This window comes from Cetorhinus maximus, chromosome 8 (genome assembly GCF_964194155.1).
Source record: "Cetorhinus maximus chromosome 8, sCetMax3.hap1.1, whole genome shotgun sequence".
Classification (NCBI taxonomy): domain Eukaryota; kingdom Metazoa; phylum Chordata; class Chondrichthyes; order Lamniformes; family Cetorhinidae; genus Cetorhinus; species Cetorhinus maximus.
In genome coordinates, this window is record NC_135886.1 from 18,395,113 (window position 1) to 18,411,924 (window position 16,812).

Genomic DNA, 16,812 nt, shown 5'->3' on the forward strand with positions numbered 1-16,812 from the left:
ATGGAACCTTTTGTGTCCACCTGTGGGGCTTTACGGGCCTCTCATTCGAAAGATGGCACCTCTGACAGCGCAGCACTCCCTCGCTACTGTACTGGAGTGACAGCTTTGGAATAGTGTGCTCAACTCCTGGAATGGGACTCGAACCTCCTGACACTGAAACGGAGCTGCCACTCTGGGAAGCATCTAGTGAAATCTGGTGTTAGTGACAAGAAATGTGAGAGAAAGAGAGAAAGAGAAAAAAATCACCGGCAATTAAGGCAAGGGCGGGGGCGGGGGGGAGCAGGAGGTGGTTTCCCAAACAACGCTGGGGCGACGACGCGCTTGCTCGAGATGAGGAAGGTTCCCAGATGAGTGTCGCTGCAGCAAAGCCGCGGCTTGTCCATTGCGGGGCGGCGCGAGGAGGAGGGGCTCACGCGCTGCTCTTTAAAAGGCAGCGGCGCGGCCAACGGCTCCAACTATTAGCTCGAGGGGGTGGGGGGGTGCTTGGCGCGAGAGCGGCTGCGCTGATCAATAATCCTCATGCCCATAGCGTCAGCCGCGCAGTCGGCGGCAGCAGCAGCAGCAGCACCGCCGCGGGGCAGCACCCACCTGCCAGCGTACCACTTCGCCCAGGAGCAGAAGGCATTCGCCCCCCGCCCCCCGCTCTACCAGAAGCCGGGGCTGCAGCGGCGCTCCTCCGGTGACATGAGGTCCGGCGAGCTCATCTTGCGCTGCGTCCTGCTCGGGGGCAACTGCGGCGAGATGCCGGCACAGTACCCCGCCGGTAACGGTCTGGCAAAGATGGCCAGAGCAGGTGCCGGAGGAGGAGGCGGCGGAGTGGGAGGTGGAGGGATGGCGCAGGGCCGCCGGGTCAGGGTGAAGCAGGGAGCCCCTCGACCCCGAGATGTCCGGACCATCTTCCACCAAGCGGAGGACCCCAGAGTCCCGGAGGAGAAGGGAGAGGGACATTGCTTCGTTCGGTGTTCCGTGCACACTTGGTGCGATTATTGTGGCAAGCAAATCAACCTGTGCAACGAAGCTGCCAGGTGTAAAAGTGAGTGGGTTGCAACTGTAATTCCGGGGCCAATATGCTATTTGCCCTGAAATAATTGACATTGGATTGGAAGTTTGGTGTATTTTTTTTTGCTGAATCGGGCTACAGTTACTCAGATCGAGCAGGTGAATTTCTTAGGAGATGCTATTGTGAATAAATGCAACCCTGCCATAAACGTGCAGCTTATCGATGCTAATACTGTTCCCATGCCTCTGCTTGTTTGGCTGTGAAGCTATTTGCTGATTTCAATCATGTGCGGGCTGAATGTCAGTCTCCAATCCTCCCGATTTTGGCTTGGTTTTCCTCGTCGTAAATCACCACTGCAAAAATCCATCCTTCCCACCCTGTACATGCTGGACCCCTACCCTGACAAGAAGGGGTGGGAGGTGGGAGGTGGGTGGAATTGGGTTTTATGAATAAGATAAATCCGTGTGCACAATACTTCAAAAATAATTGTGATTGCTTTGTTTTGCTCGCAAAGCAGACCTGAGTTGAAAAGTAAATTCCAGCAGTATGGGAAGCTGTGTCAAAGACATAGGCTGGATTTTACCTGATCCCCCCTTTCTCTTCCACCCACCCCTGTGTTTTCAGCGATGGGGGTGCTGGGGGCACGTTGACCTGAATAATACACTGCACATGCCAAAATATGACTGGCATGGGCTGGAGTGGGCAGATCGTTTTTAACACCAATGAGAAAATGGCATGAAGTAAGGGGATGCACCTCCATTCAGGGGAGCTACTGCATTCATTCGGCCCCTCCCCACTCCTCCCCGAACCGAATAATGTCACCCCCATTTCTTCTGTGCCACCTGCCCTCCAAAACCTGGCTTCTTTACCCCCACCAGCCCCCAAACTATTGGATCCACCCTGCCCTAAAACCCTGGGACTTGCCTTTCTGGGACTGCCATGATCATCTTTGTCCTACTTCCTGCAATCCCAGTAGGACCCACCTTTGAGCCCAGGCCAGCAGCTCCTAAGGGGCCAGGAATTCCTCTCACTGAGGGGCAGAAGTCCTACGCTCAACCAATTTAGCCTGCCCCCAATGTGTTCTGGTCCTGTCAGCTTCTGGCTGACTACCCCCTCTGTGTAAAATGTAGCCCATAGTGTATGATTTTACAGTGAGTTGAATTGATTGAGTATTATTGAATTATGGTCATTGCTATGAGCTGGGAATAGTTTGGATCTGAAAACTCCCAAGCTTTCTTTTGATCATTTAACATCATAACTCTTACTTAGGGTATGCACTTCCTGTCCACAAATATTGCTTTTGTCACAATTTTTGGTCATCCCTTTCTGTCAAATTTACCACTGCAAATTGTTATGTAAACACTTTCCATTTAATGTTGCAATGTTAAGGAGTAGTTGCAGACTTTGACCAATAGGCAGCTGCTTGGAGTAAGTTTCTGGAGTCTCCAGTCTGTGTGTATGTGAGAGAGAGCCAGTGTGTCATCAACTGATCATAGGAAATGCCATGGGCAGTTGGAAAGTAAATAAACAATATTTAATCATATTAAAACTAGGGCTAATGCTGCTCTGTTATTTATGACCAAATGGTATACAGCTACTTTGAGGGAGGACAGATGCATGATCAAACACAAATGTCCAAATGGAATTCCCTCCCTAAACCTTACCACCTCTTTCAGTCCTTTAAAAGCTAGCCCTTTGACCAAGTATTTGGTCATCTATCCTAATATCGCCTTCTGTGGCTTGGTGTCACATTTTGTTTTATAACTCATTTGGAAGGTTCCTTGGGATGTTGATTATGTTGAAGACACTATATCAATACAAATTGGCGTTAGTTGTTGGAGATTTTAAAATTATCTTTTTTTTGCTTTGTCTCTTTCTTGCTTTCTCTCCTTTGATTCAATCTTTCTTTTCCTCGTTCTCTCTTCTGTACTGGTTTTGACCTTGAATTCATCCACTGTAGACTTCCTTCTCTGTCCTTGCACTGTTAATTTCACAGTCCTTCAACTGGTTAAGGAGATGAGCCATTGCATGCAATTTCTATCTCTGCGGCATTATCCATCACACTTCCAGCAGCATGTCATGCGAAAAAATTTTAAACCAAAAAGTAAGTCTAATTAATGGCAGATGCTGTTAGATGCCCTGTCAAAACAAATTATGGCCTAAAAAGATGAAAATTAATTTAGTAACAAAGTAAATAATGGACCTGATAATGTACTGTTACTTTGAATTATTTTTAATATAGTTTCAGATAGCCCAATTGCCATTTGCACTATTGATCTGTTCTTTGTTTTAGAATAGCTATGTTTATGGTGCTTTTGCCTTGTGCTTGTATAACATGAAAATGAACTGTCCACGAAGCAGAGTTCTGTACATTTTTCCAAGTGCAAGAACACAACTACTATGCCACTAAACTCATTGCATTGTTGAGCTGTTATATAATTCTGAATTGCTGACTGCACATTGCAGTGAGACTGATACCTGTATAATACTAGCCCTCTTAATTTTCTTACAGTTGCAAAGAATGTTGCCTTGGACTGGGCACTTTCAATGTTTCCAGCTCATACACCACAATGCTGAAACAAGCAACACCTTGCATTCGTTTATAGAATAGGATCATAGAATGGTTGCAGCACAGTAGGAGGCCATTCGGCTCTTCGTGTTTGTGCCAGCTCTGTGCAAGAGCATCTCACCTAGTCTCACTCGCCTGCCTTTGTCCCATAGCCCTGCAAATTCTTTTCTGTCCAGATAATTATCCAATTTTCTCTTGAAGCTGAATCTGCCTTTACCATTCCCTCCGACAGTGCATTCCAGACCCTACCCATTTGCTGCGTAAAGTAAGTTTTTCCTCATATTGCTGTTGTTTTTTTTTCTGCCAGCTACCTTAAATCAATGTCTCCTGGTTCTCAATCCTTCTGCCAACGGGAGCAGTTTCTCCCTACCTACCTGTCCAGATTCCTCAAATTTAAATAAATCTATCAAATATCATCTTAATTAATTAATTTTGTGTCTTTAACATAGTAAAACACAGGATCATTATCAAAAGATTTGACATCAAGCCACATAGGAGATGGACAGGTGAACAGAAGATAGGTCAAAGAGAGAGATTTTAAGGAACATATTTTTTATTCTTTCATGGGATGTGGGTGTCGCTGGAAAGGTCAACATTTATTGCCTATCCTTAATTGCCCTTGAGCTGAGTAGTTTGCTCAACTGAGAAAGTTGCTTCAGAGGGCAGTTGAGTCAAGAGCCATTGTTGTGAGTCTGGAGTCGTACGTAGGCTAGACCAGGTAAGGATGGCAGATTTCCTTCCCTTAAAGGGCATTGGTGAACCAGATGGGTTTTTCCCTTGAGCTGAGTAGTTTGCTCAACTGAGAAAGTTGCTTCAGAGGGCAGTTGAGTCAAGAGCCATTGTTGTGAGTCTGGAGTCGTACGTAGGCTAGACCAGGTAAGGATGGCAGATTTCCTTCCCTTAAAGGGCAGATTGTTTTGATTTTTTTTCAGCTGCCATGGTGGAATTTGAACCCATGTGACCCATGCAGAACTTGGGACCTAGGCAGTTGAAGGCATGACCGCCAGTGGTAGGGCAGTTGAAATCAAGGATGCACAAGAGGCCAGAATTGGAGGAACGTGGAGATCCGGCAGGGTTGCAGGGCTGGGGAGGATTAGAGATAAAAAGAGGCGGGTAAGACCATGGAGGGATTTGAACACAAAGGTGCAAATTTTAAATTTGAGGCATTGCTAGACTGGAACTCGGTGTAGATCAGGGAGTACAGGTTTGATTATGATTGTGACTTGTGTGAGCTAGAATATGGGAGCAGAGTTTTGGATGAGCTGAAGTTTATGGAGGGTGAAAGATGGGGGAGCCAAACAAAGAAAGCTTTGGAATGGCCCAGTCTGTAGATTACAAAGGCATGGCTATTAGGGCTTCAGCAGCTGATGGGCTAAGCTAGGGATAGATTAAACATTAACATTACTGTAATAATTATTCTAATATTAACAGTAGCTTTATTAGTGTTTATCCTATAAAACTGAAATAAATGCTTAAGACACAACTTTTAAAATAAAAATGTCAGGAAAATGAGATGTTTACAATTTCTCCTATCCTCTATTTCCTGTTTTTCACTGTCCTAGTTTTTTAACATTAATTTTACTACTATTTCTACCTAATCAAACCTAATTAGACCATTCTTAAAATAGTTTAAAAAATATCTTTTTGTTCATTTTGGCAGTGGGATGAATATTTTAAAATCTGGATCTTTCAATGACTGCAACACCAGCTAAAAATTTTGGCCTTTAAACCAATTGAGGAACAATGATTTATAAGATTAAAAACATGCAAAGATGCCAATGTTGGTTTTTTCTGTGGCAAGGCCAAGAAGCTTTGTGAATAAGTAAATTTGTTGGCATTGGAAAGGTTAATAACTTTAAAAATCAAAATAAATAAGTTTAGTAATACTATATTTGTAGCAGCGTGGGGCCGTTAAATTTAAATTGCAGCATATGCTTAATGGATTTGTGCAGGTAAACTTGCATTCAGTAACTAAACACTAAAGGGCTGATTTTAAAATATTATAGGCATGGAGCCTCGCTTGCTGGAAATGTCTGTAGGGAAACAATAGGTGCAAACCCCATGACTTGCACCCTGAAAAATTCACCCTAACTGTGCTTTGACTTTTTGAAATGCAATGGAAGGTAAGCGACAGTGGGCAAAATAATCCACAGGATAATGTCAGACAACATGATTCATATGCCTGTAGGTTTTTGCAGTAGTATCTGTTTATTGAAATGGTGAGGTAAACCACTCCGTCTCACCACACTGCTGTATATGGTCACGCACCATGTACATGAATTTCAAAATTGATTAAAACAATTACTACATCAATATTAGTGGTATTTTTCCTCCACTCACTACTCTCCCTCACGTGTCTTCTTTTCTTTCTCTTCCCCTTCACCCTGCTTTATGATGTTAAGCTTGTTTCTTAGTTGGGAGGAATGAAGCCCTTCAATTGGCCAAACTATCACTCATTTTTGTCTGGGAATTCTGGGTGCCTAGGCTTCGTTGCATAGAGTTACATGTATGAACGTATTTGTGAAAGAGGGCCATTAATATTGTGTTTTAATGTTAATCTTGTCAAAAATAACAGTAGAAAGGAGCAGGATATAATGGTCAACATTGAAGGTTGCTTTGATTTCACAGAATCGCAACTGTTACGGCGCAGGAGGCCATTCAGCCCATCCTGTCTGCACTGGCTCTCCAATGAGCATCATGACTTAGCGCCATTCTCCTGCTTTTTCCTGTAACCCTGCACAGTGTTTCTATTTAAATAATCACCTAATAGCCTCTTAAATGCTTTGATTGAACCTGCCTTCACTACACTTCCCGGCAGTGCATTCCAGACTTGAACCACTAACTGTGTGAAAAAGTTTTTTCTCACATCACATTTGCTTCTTTTGCAACTCACTTTAAATCTGTGCCCCCTTGTTCTTGATCCTTTTATGAGCAGGAACAGTTTCTTCCTATCTCATCTATCTAGCCCCATTATATTTTTGAATGTCTCTATCAAATCTCCTCTTCAAGGAGAACAGTCCCAACTTTCCAATCTACCGTCATAACTCAAGTTTCCCATCCCTGGAACAATTCTTGTAAACCTCTTCTGCACTCCCTCCAATGCGATCACATCCTTTCTATAGTGTGGCGCCCAGACTGTACGCAATACTCCTGCTGAGGTCTAACTATCTTACATAAGCTCAGCGTAACCTCCCTGCTCTTGTACTCTATGCCCCTATTAATAAAGCCCAGGATACTGTATGCTTCATTAACTTCTCTCACCTGTCCTGCCATCTTGAATGATCTATGCACGTGTACACCCAGGTCCCTTTGCTCCTGCACACACTTAAGAATTGTACCCCTTATTTTATATTGTCTCCATGTTCTTCCTACTAAAATGCGTAACCTCACACTTCTCTGTATTGAACTTCATCTGTCACCTGGCTGCCCATTGAACCAACTTGTCTGTGTCCTTTTGAAGTTCTATACTGTCCTCCTCACAGTTTATAATGCATCCAAATTTCATATGGTCTGCAAACTTTGAAATTATTCCCTGCACACCAAGATCTAGATCATTTGTTTAGGGGTAGTGTGATAAAAGACTAATTTATATCCTTCATACTAATTGTCCCTAGTTTTTGCTGTTCAGCAAAATCGTAAATGTGTATATAATGAATGCCTTTATAGTTTTGCTCTTGCAAACAGCAGAAACCTTCTCCTGTTTATCATAGAGGTCAGGAAATTGCCAACACTGTTTGTCTTTGGTCTGCAGATTCATTTGTGTGTCCGGAACAATTCCATATCCAAAGCAGTAATGCAGATGATAACATTTGTTGTTTTCAGAAATGTCATTTTCTGTTAAATACTTTACAGCATATTAAATTTTTATATTTTCTGAACGGTACCAATTATGCAATAGCAATTGGCCCATTTCACAGCAGATTCTGTTTCGTTTAAGCTCGATTGTTATCAAGTAGTTTGAATATGATTAATGATTGCCCAACTTTGATCCTGGGAAGGAGAGGTATTCAACAAGGTAATCCACCAAGAGCACTAGTTTATATATTAAGGAACACATGGCTAAAATAACCATCACTGAAAAATAATAAATAAAGTATAGCAATAAATGACAATAGTTGAGAACCAGACCCATTTTGGGTTTAATTTGGGATTCTGAGTAATGTGTTTATAATGGGTCCAGAAGTCAAAGTAACTTAGCTGGCGATTCACGATTGGGGAGGAATCTCTTATCTTCCATTAATAATTTTAAAAAAAGATAAATAGGTGAATGACAAAACAAAGTATTGAACCCATTTTGTTACAGATTTAATCTGTCATTCTTTTCTTTGGAAACTGCAGAGAATTTTGAAATATAAAGAGAAAATACTGGAAATGCACTCTGGTCATCAGCATCTATAGAGAAAAAAACATTTCAGATGTGTAACCTTTTGTGAGAATGGTGCCTGAAGGGTTAATTTGGTTTTTCTCTTAACAGATGCTGGCTGACCTGCTGCGTGTTCCCTGCAATTTTTGTTTTTACCTCAGATTTCCAGCATCTGCAGTATTTGGTGTTTGTATTAGAGAAATTTTGATTATTCAACCTGCCAGTTGTGATGTGAAATGCAATCCTCATTTTTCATTTAGGTAGCTTGTGCATAATTCAGCACATATTTCTTGCGCTTGGTCTTCGACAAGTTCTTAGCAAACAGCACATCTTTTATAATTTTTGTGAATTTCCTGCAGCCCATCCTTACACAAGTATATTCCACGAGTTGTTCTTGTTTTGTTTTTTACAATATTGCACCATTGTTAAAACACATTTACCTTTTCATTAACCTCATGGTATGAGGTTACTGCGTATTTTGCTTGTGTTTGTGGTTCCTGTAATCAAAAGACACCATAAACATAAGTACTTAAAATATAAAATACGTGTGGGAAAATGCATCATATTTGAATGCGCTGCAGGTGCACACAAACATGTGTAAACTTGGCAGGAATGGGGCATGAGCCTCCAAAGTAAACAATCAATATTTTAACCAATCACAAATGAGAAAAAGTTTTAACATTGTTCTAATCAGGAAAGAGTCAAGCTGATCTGAAAAATATATGATTTAAAATGAGTTTAAATAAGTACTTGTCAAAGGCAACAGAATCTTGCCTGCCAGACATTCAGGACATATTGCACTCGGTGGTAAGAATTATCTAACGGTGCTGAGATCTTGTGTTCTTGGAGCCTCCACTGAGGAAAGAATGAAGATAGCTTTTAAAAAATTAAATCTCAGTGATTATAAGTAGCTACTGATCAGAAGTTCACTTTCAAGGTAAATGTAGCAGTGGTGATCTAGCCACCTTCAACTGAATGAATGGTTCAAACATTATTTAATCTGAAAGTTCAAATAGATCCTTAATTTGGCCGGAACACTGTTTGACAGTGACTTACCATGTTGGTGCTTCGAGGATTTTAAAAAATCAACTTGAGTTCGGGGGTGGGGATGCAGAATTTCTCAAGCTTGAACCCACTTGAAGATATACAACCATGTCAGTTTTGAGGGCCACATGTTGGAGCCTTTTTTCCACAAACATGATTTGTAGAGTTTCCAAGTCTTTCACATCTGGTATGAGTCAAGCTGTTCTTTAAGATATATAACTGTCCTGAGATGCACAAATTTGGCAAGATTATTACATACTTCAGTTTTTGGCATCCGGATATGCTGATGGAAAAGGTACTTCTAAAAAGAGATTAATTCTCATTGAGCATTTAACAGTCTGCCTCAAATTGATAGAATTCATATATCCATATTCTACAGTTTGACCCCAGTTTTGTGTGTGAAACTGTTATAATAAAAGCTGAATGCTTGCAACTTTTCTCATGTAGAATGAATAGATGTTTTGCTACATTTATAGGATGCTTATTTCATGAATTTTACTGTTCATAAATGAAGGAAGCAGTTGTAAATTGAGCCATTACATTGAACAGGATTTGGTTGAAATTGACAACATCAAGGCAGATAAAAATAAAGCCTTATGATGTAACTTGTAATCAAATAATTGCTTTATTTTATGAGCAGAAACTATAGTTTATTTCTTGTATTCACTTTTCAAATATCATATCACATGACTGTGAATGTATGATATCAGTCTGCTACTTTGCTGTGCTGAAACTAGCCAATTATTTCATCAATACAGCATAAAGGATATACTGTCACTTCACTTCCTATTGCTATAATGAGATCCTCATCGTAAGTTAATATAGATGATCAATTGGTTTGGCCCATTCATGTCATACATGCCTAGTAGTAGTGTATAACTTGTAAAATGTCCTACTAAAATGGTTAGTTATAGCTTGATGCAGTTGTAACCTCTTATCTATAGTAAAACTCTCAATGCCATTAAGGGTTTATTTAGCAGTGGCACTTATTGAGAAATAAGGTCTGATAACAAGTTTATTCTTTTACATAGCAGATTGAAGTTGCACTTTCATGATTCTTTGGACAGGTGACCCCCAGGTCAATCTTATTTAATCAATAATTTAATTAACCAGATTTTTCTGGTTAGAAAGAGTATGAGGCAATGCTGGATGAATTTTGAAAAAGAAATACCAGTGGTGTGGGACTGACTTTTTTAAATTTGCCTACATTAAATTTTTAATCCCTCAAAAAACAAACTCTTAAGTGGATAAAATTTATTTTCGATCCTGATAATAAACTGGCCCATGAGGCAGGGTACAAAGGATTAAATGCGTTAAGGATGTTGACAAAGTGCTATGATTGGATTAGAAATTGAGAGATAAACAGACTGGTTTTAATAATGCAAGCTGCCAACATCTTTCAGCTTGCAAATGCTACAAGTTAACATGACCTAGACTAATTAGCAAGTGAATAATTCTGCTGTGGTTAAGTACAAATAAGGGTGTCAATATTTCTGTAATGACTATTTATCATAGTGCATTTTGTTAATGGTTTCTTCCCTACGTAAGCTTATGGGGCCAAATTTACAGCCCCCTGACAGGCATGTTTTTGGCAGGAGGCTCCGCATAAAATATAATGAGTGGCTAGCCCATCATGTTCCTGCACACCCGATCTGTTCCCCATAATATGGAGGGTGGGTAAGGCCCCATCCAGCTGCTGCCCTTAGGTCTATTGAGGCCCTTAACTGTCCAATTTTGGGACAATAAAAGGTCTAATTCCACCTCCGCCACCATTTTACGGTTGGCGGTTGTGGTAATCTGATGTGTAATATACCTTAAAGAATGTTACAATGGAAGATCACATGATCTTAGTACCAATAGCACAGTAGCGCGCGCGGCTACCTCTGTAGTTAGTAGTCTGTAGTCAATAGTTAGTAGCAGCAGTAGTGTAGAGATAGAGTCTGAAGTATAAGCACAGGTTTAGTTGCTGTTGAGTACCTTTGTAAATAAACAGAGTTTCTACCTATGAAGTGACTGCTACTCAACTCTATCATTAGTACCAAATCAGCCACCCCTTTCAACAAGAGTGCAAACAGGATGCAACAAACTGGTGACAAGGATTAAACAAATTAAACAGAAGCAAGGAGAGAAACAAAATCAGCACTGTATCTCACACAGCAATTGTAAGTAGAAGTTCTATTTAGAAGAATTGATCCTTTCGATCCAGCAATAGACGATTGGTCCCACTACCTTGAGCATCTCTTGTCTTTTTCCAAGCAAATGAGATTTCGGGAGAAGAGGAGAAGCGGGTGATCCTCTTAAGTACATGCAGGAATAAGGCCTATGGAGTTATTTGAAGTTTGATGGCACCCAGTGCCCCAGACTCGAGAAATTTTGATGAATTAGTGGACCTGGTGAAGGGCCATTACCAACCAAAGCTCCCTGTAATGATGCAAAGGTTCAAGTTTAATTCAAGAATTAGAGCCCCGGGTGAGACAGTTGTAAGCATGAAGCAATTAACGGAGCATTGTGATTTTTGGTACATCCTTAAATGATATGCTTAGAGATCATGTAGTGTGCGGTGTAAGTGATGACACGATTCAGAAGCGGTTGTTATCGGAAACAAATTTAGATTTTAAGAAGGCGCTAGAGATTGCATTGGCAATGGAAAGTGCAGTTAGAGATTTGAAAGCCATACAGGGTGCACAAAATGGCACCGTCCTCCACGTCGGGCAGGGAGCCCAGGCCAATAAGGGCATAAAAATGCAATACTCGAGGCGGGAAGCAGCCCCCACTAGCAGAAAAATGAGAAAAAAATGACTCAGCAGCGAAAACAAGGAGTAAAATCAATAGAGGTGGAAACAAACAATCTTTTAACGATTGGCATTTTTTATATTAAAGTATTTTCATTGTCACAAAAATGGTCACATAATGTGACAGTGTAAGGAAAGAGTCAAGCAGACTTTCAAACAAAAGGAAAAAAACAGTGAGATCTACAGTGTAGAAGAGCCTGAAGCAACAGATTCATATGTTTATTTGTTGTATAACTTGGTTCTATTCTTCCAGCCTTCAATCGAAGTAACAGTGAAAGTGAATGATAGACCTGTTCAAATGGAAGTAGACACAGGAGCTTCCACTACAGTAATTGGGGAACATACCTTCAAATATCTGAGTAATGGAGAACATGAATTAAATTTGGAAGAAACAACTGCCCAATTAAAAATATTCACGGGTGAAACATCCAAGTCAAAGGCATAAGTAAAGTAACTATGTTATGGGAGCCAATCAGTAAAGCTACCAGTGTTGGTATTGAGAGGCAGAGGACCACGCCTTCTAGGGTGAAACTGGCTAAAGGAAATCAACCTTGAGGGGCCCCTGAGATTTTAAAAGGAAGCAGGAAGCATTTTTGCTTTGGAAAAGGGAGTGTGTAAAGACTTAACCTGAAGAGCTGCAGGCTGTTTTGAGCCAAAACATGGAAGAACAGCTGAAGGAGCTCAAAGAGACCATGCTTAAGGACAGAGTTCGAGATGAGGTGAGCAACCTCTGAGAGGAAAAAGAAAACCTGCTGAAAGACCTTCACATGCTACAAGATTCCCTCAGGTCAAAGTTTGTACCACTGGAAAAGTATGAAGAGAAATGGAAAGAATTCAGCACCTCTCTGACCAAATGAAGGATGAGTTGGCATAGAAAGGACAACAATGCTTAATTTTCCAGGAGCCAGCAAACAAATACAAAAAAGAGATAGAAGAGCTGAAGAATCAGCAACGTGAAGCCAAAGAGGCTTTGGAGGCAAAAGTCACGGAATTTTCTAAGAAGCTGACAGATGATGAAATTCTGGGAGACTCGACCACTGAGTTCACTCAAGTCGAGCTTGCATCTGAGATTAGTTTAGCTAATATTGAATTCGAAAAGAAGGCTGAGATTAAAGTCAGCGCTAGAAAAAAGACATGTAGAAAGAAAGAAGACACAAACAGAAATAAGGCTTTAATCCTGGTAGCATACGAGTATACTTTCATATGTCAGCCTGGTAGTCAAAATTGCAAACGCCAATGCACTTAGTTGTTTGCCTTTGGAAGAAAAACATGTGGAAGCCCCAGTTCCACAAGAACTTATTTTGTTACTAAATGTATGTGCGCAACAGAACAGAGACTGGACAATGTAGGGACCCAATCCTATCACAAGTATGAGAGCGAGTGCTTCATGGTTGGTCACAAGAGCCTGTATCTAATGAAATGAAACCTTCCTTCAACAGAAGGCATGAAATAACCAGCCAGGATAGTACCTTTATTGCGGGGAGAACGAGTGATAGTTCCTCCAAAGGGAAGAGAGCCATTGCTAATTGAACTACACAGCTCATATCCAGGAATATCCCAAAATGAAGACCATAGCACGCAGCTCCCTATGGTGGCCTGGGATCTCAGCAACTGGAAAAGTTACCTTCAACAGCTCTTACACACTTGGGAAGATCATGGGTGCGATTACACATTGACTACGTTGGGCCTTTCATGGGAACCATGTTTCTGCTCATTGTTGATGCCCACTCAAAATGGATGGACATATGAGGTGAAATCACCAATGCCTTCTTACAGTTGAGAAGTTATGTCAAAGTTTTGCCATTAACTGACTACCAGAAGTAGTCATTTCTGATAACGGCATGGCACTTAAACTGCTGAAACTCAGCACTTGTATCAGCCTCAATGGTATCGCTTTCTTAAAAAAAATTCATTCATGGGATGTGGGCTTCGCTGGCTGGGCCAGCATTTATTGCCCATTGCTAGTTGCCCATGAGAAGGTAGTGGTGAACTGCCTTCTTGAACTGCTGCAATCCATGTGGTGTAGGTACACACACTGCTTTTAGGAAGGGAGTTCCAGGATTTTGACCCAGCGACAGTGAAAGAATGGTGTTATATTTCCAAGTCAGGATGGTGAGTGACTTGGAGGGGAACTTCTAGGCGGTGGTGTTCCCATCTGTCTGTTGCCCTTGTCCTTCTAGATGGTAGTGGTCGTGGGTTTGGAAGGTGCTGTCGGAGAAGCCTTGGTGGATTCCTGCAGTGCATCTTGTAGACGGTACACACTGCTGCTACTGTGTGACTGTGGTGGAGGAAGTGAATGTTTGTGGATGTGGCACCAATCAAGCAGGCTGCTTTGCCCTGGACGGTGTCAAGTTTTTTTTGTATTGTGGGAGCTGCACTCATCCAGGCAAGAGGGGAGTATTCCATCACACTCCTGACTTGTACCTTGTAGATGGTGGACAGGCTTTGGGGACTCAGGAGGTGAGTTACTCGTTGCATGATTCCTAGCCTGTGACCTGCTCTTGTAGCCACAGTATTTATATGGCTAGTCCAGATCAGTTTCTGGTCAATGTTAACCCCCAGGATGTTGATAGTGGGGGATTCAGTGATGATAATGCCATTGAACATCAAGGGGAAATGGTTTGATTCTCCCCTGTTGGAAATGGTCATTGCCTGACACCTGTGTGGCGTGAATGTTACTTGCCACTTGTCAGCCCAAGCCTGGATATTGTCCAGGTCTTGCTGCTTTTGGACATGGACTGCTTCAGTATTTGAGGAGTTGCGAATGGTGCTGAACACTGCAATCATCAGCGAACATCCCCACTTCTGACCTTTTTATGATGGAAGTAAGGTCATTGACGAAGCAGCTGAAGATGGTTGGGCCAAGGACACTACCCTGAGGAACTCCTGCGATGTCCTGGAGCTGAGATGACTGACCTCCAACAGCCACAACCATCTTCCTTTATGCTAGGTATGGCTACCAGTGGAGAGGTTTCCTCCTGATTCCCATTGACTCCAGCTTTGCTAGGTATCCTTGATGTCACACACTGTCAAATGTGGCCTTGATAGCAAGGGCAGTCACTATTGCGTCACCTTGGGAGTTCAGCTCTTTTGTCCATGTTTGAACCAAGACTGTAATGAGGTCAGGAGCTGAGTGGCCCTGGTGGAACCCAAACTGGGCATCATTGAGCAGGTTATTGCTAAGTAAATGCTGCTTGATAACACTGTTGATGACCCCCTTCCATTACTTTACTGATGATCAAGAGTAGACTGATGGGGCGGTAATTGGCCGAGTTGGATTTGTGCTGCTTTGTGTACAGGACTACCTGGAGAATTTCCCACATAGCCAGGTAGATACCAGTGTCGTAGCTGGAACAGCTTGGCTCAGGGTGCGGCAAGTTCTGGAGCACAAGTTTTCAGTACTATTACCAGAATATTGTCAGGACCTATAGCCTTTGCAGTATCCAATGCCTTCAGCTATTTCTTGATACCACATGCAGTGAATCAAATTGGCTAAAGATTGGCACCTGTGATGCTGGGGACCTCTGGAGGAGGGCGAGATGAATCATCCATTCGGCACTTCTAGCTGAAGCTTGTAGCAAATGTTTCTGCTTTCCCTTTTGCACTGCTGTGCTGGGCTCCTCCATCATTGAGGATGGGGATATTTGTGGAGCCTCCTCCAGTGAGTTGTTTAATTGTCCACCACTATTCACGACAGGATGTGGCAGGACTGCAGAACTTAGATCTGATGCATTGGTTGTGGGATCGCTTAGCTCTGCCTGTCACCTGCTTATGCTGTTTGGCACACAAGTAGCCCTGTGTTATAGCTTCACCAGGTTGATGTGCCTCATTTTTAGGCATGCCTGGTGCTGCTCCTGGCATGCCCTCCTGCACTCTTCATTGAAACAGGGTTGATCTCCTGGCTGGTTGGTAATGGTGGAGTGGGGGATATGCTGGGCCATGAGGTTGGATTGTGCTCGAGTACAATTCTGCTGCTGCTGATGGCCCACAGTGCCTCATGGATGCCCAGTCTTGAATTGCTAGATCTGTTCGAAATCTATCCCATTTAAACATGGTGGTAGTGCCACACATCACATGTAAAAACTTTACTGTTCTCAAATGGATTTTGTTCTCAAATGGTTTGGCCGAAGGGCGGTTCAGACATTCAAGGCTGGCATGAAGAAATTAACTGGAGACTCCTTAACAACCAAGCTAGCATGCTTTCTTTTCCATTAGGACCACCCCTCACAACAGGTGTCACACCTGCCGAATTATTGATGAAATACCATCTCAGGAAGAGTTTGAGCTTAATAATGCCAAATTTAGGGAGGAAGGTAGAAAGGAGTTAGGAAAGTCAGAAAACTAGACATGACTGGCATAGTCGCGAGACGGAATTTGCTATGGGAGAAACGGTATACGTGAAGAACTTTGGAGAAGGACCAAAGTAGCTACAGGGCGAAATAAGTGCAGTGACTGGACCCCTATCTTACCACGTGGAGGTGGAAGGCCGAGTCGTAGGGAGACGTGGATCATCTAAGGAAGCGAAACTACGCACCAAGAAATGATTTCATCAGTGTTCGCGACTGGGTCAGTGTTTCCTGTTGAGAGAACTCAACCCAGTTCACACATCTGTTGTTCCTTCAAGAGTGGAGGATACAGATCTGTAGGAGCTCACTGAAGCACCTGATGTTCAGGCAATTCTGGAAAAGAAGATTCCTGACAAGGCATCTGAAGTTGTAGAGCTGAGATGCTCTACACACATAAGGAAACCCCCCCAGAAAGACTGAATTTGTAAATTACTTATCATTGTAAATATTTTGTAAATATAAAAATGAGTAAAGGGGAAGGGATGTGGTCAACTGATGTGTACTACACCTTTTTAAGAAGAATGTTATAATGGAAGATCACATGACCTTGGTATCCAATAGCAGAGTAGCGTGGGCTACCTCTGTCGTTAGTGGTCTGCCATCAGTAGTTAGCAGCAGCAATAGTATAGAGATAGAGTCTGAAGTGTGAGCTCATGTTCAATTACTGCTAAGTACCTTATGTAAATAAACAGAGTTTC

At 42.2% G+C, this 16,812-nt stretch overlaps 1 protein-coding gene across 1 annotated transcript in view; it reads left to right on the top strand.

The window, feature by feature from the left end:
* Positions 1-381: 381 nt before the first annotated feature.
* Positions 382-16,812, top strand: part of rassf5 (Ras association domain family member 5) — a 147,311-nt gene continuing 130,880 nt past the window's right edge. Inside the window, exon 1 of the mRNA XM_078546531.1 lies at positions 382-1,033. Coding sequence (XP_078402657.1) covers positions 520-1,033 — 514 coding nt within the window. The 5' untranslated portion in view covers positions 382-519. The remainder of the gene's footprint in view (positions 1,034-16,812) is intronic.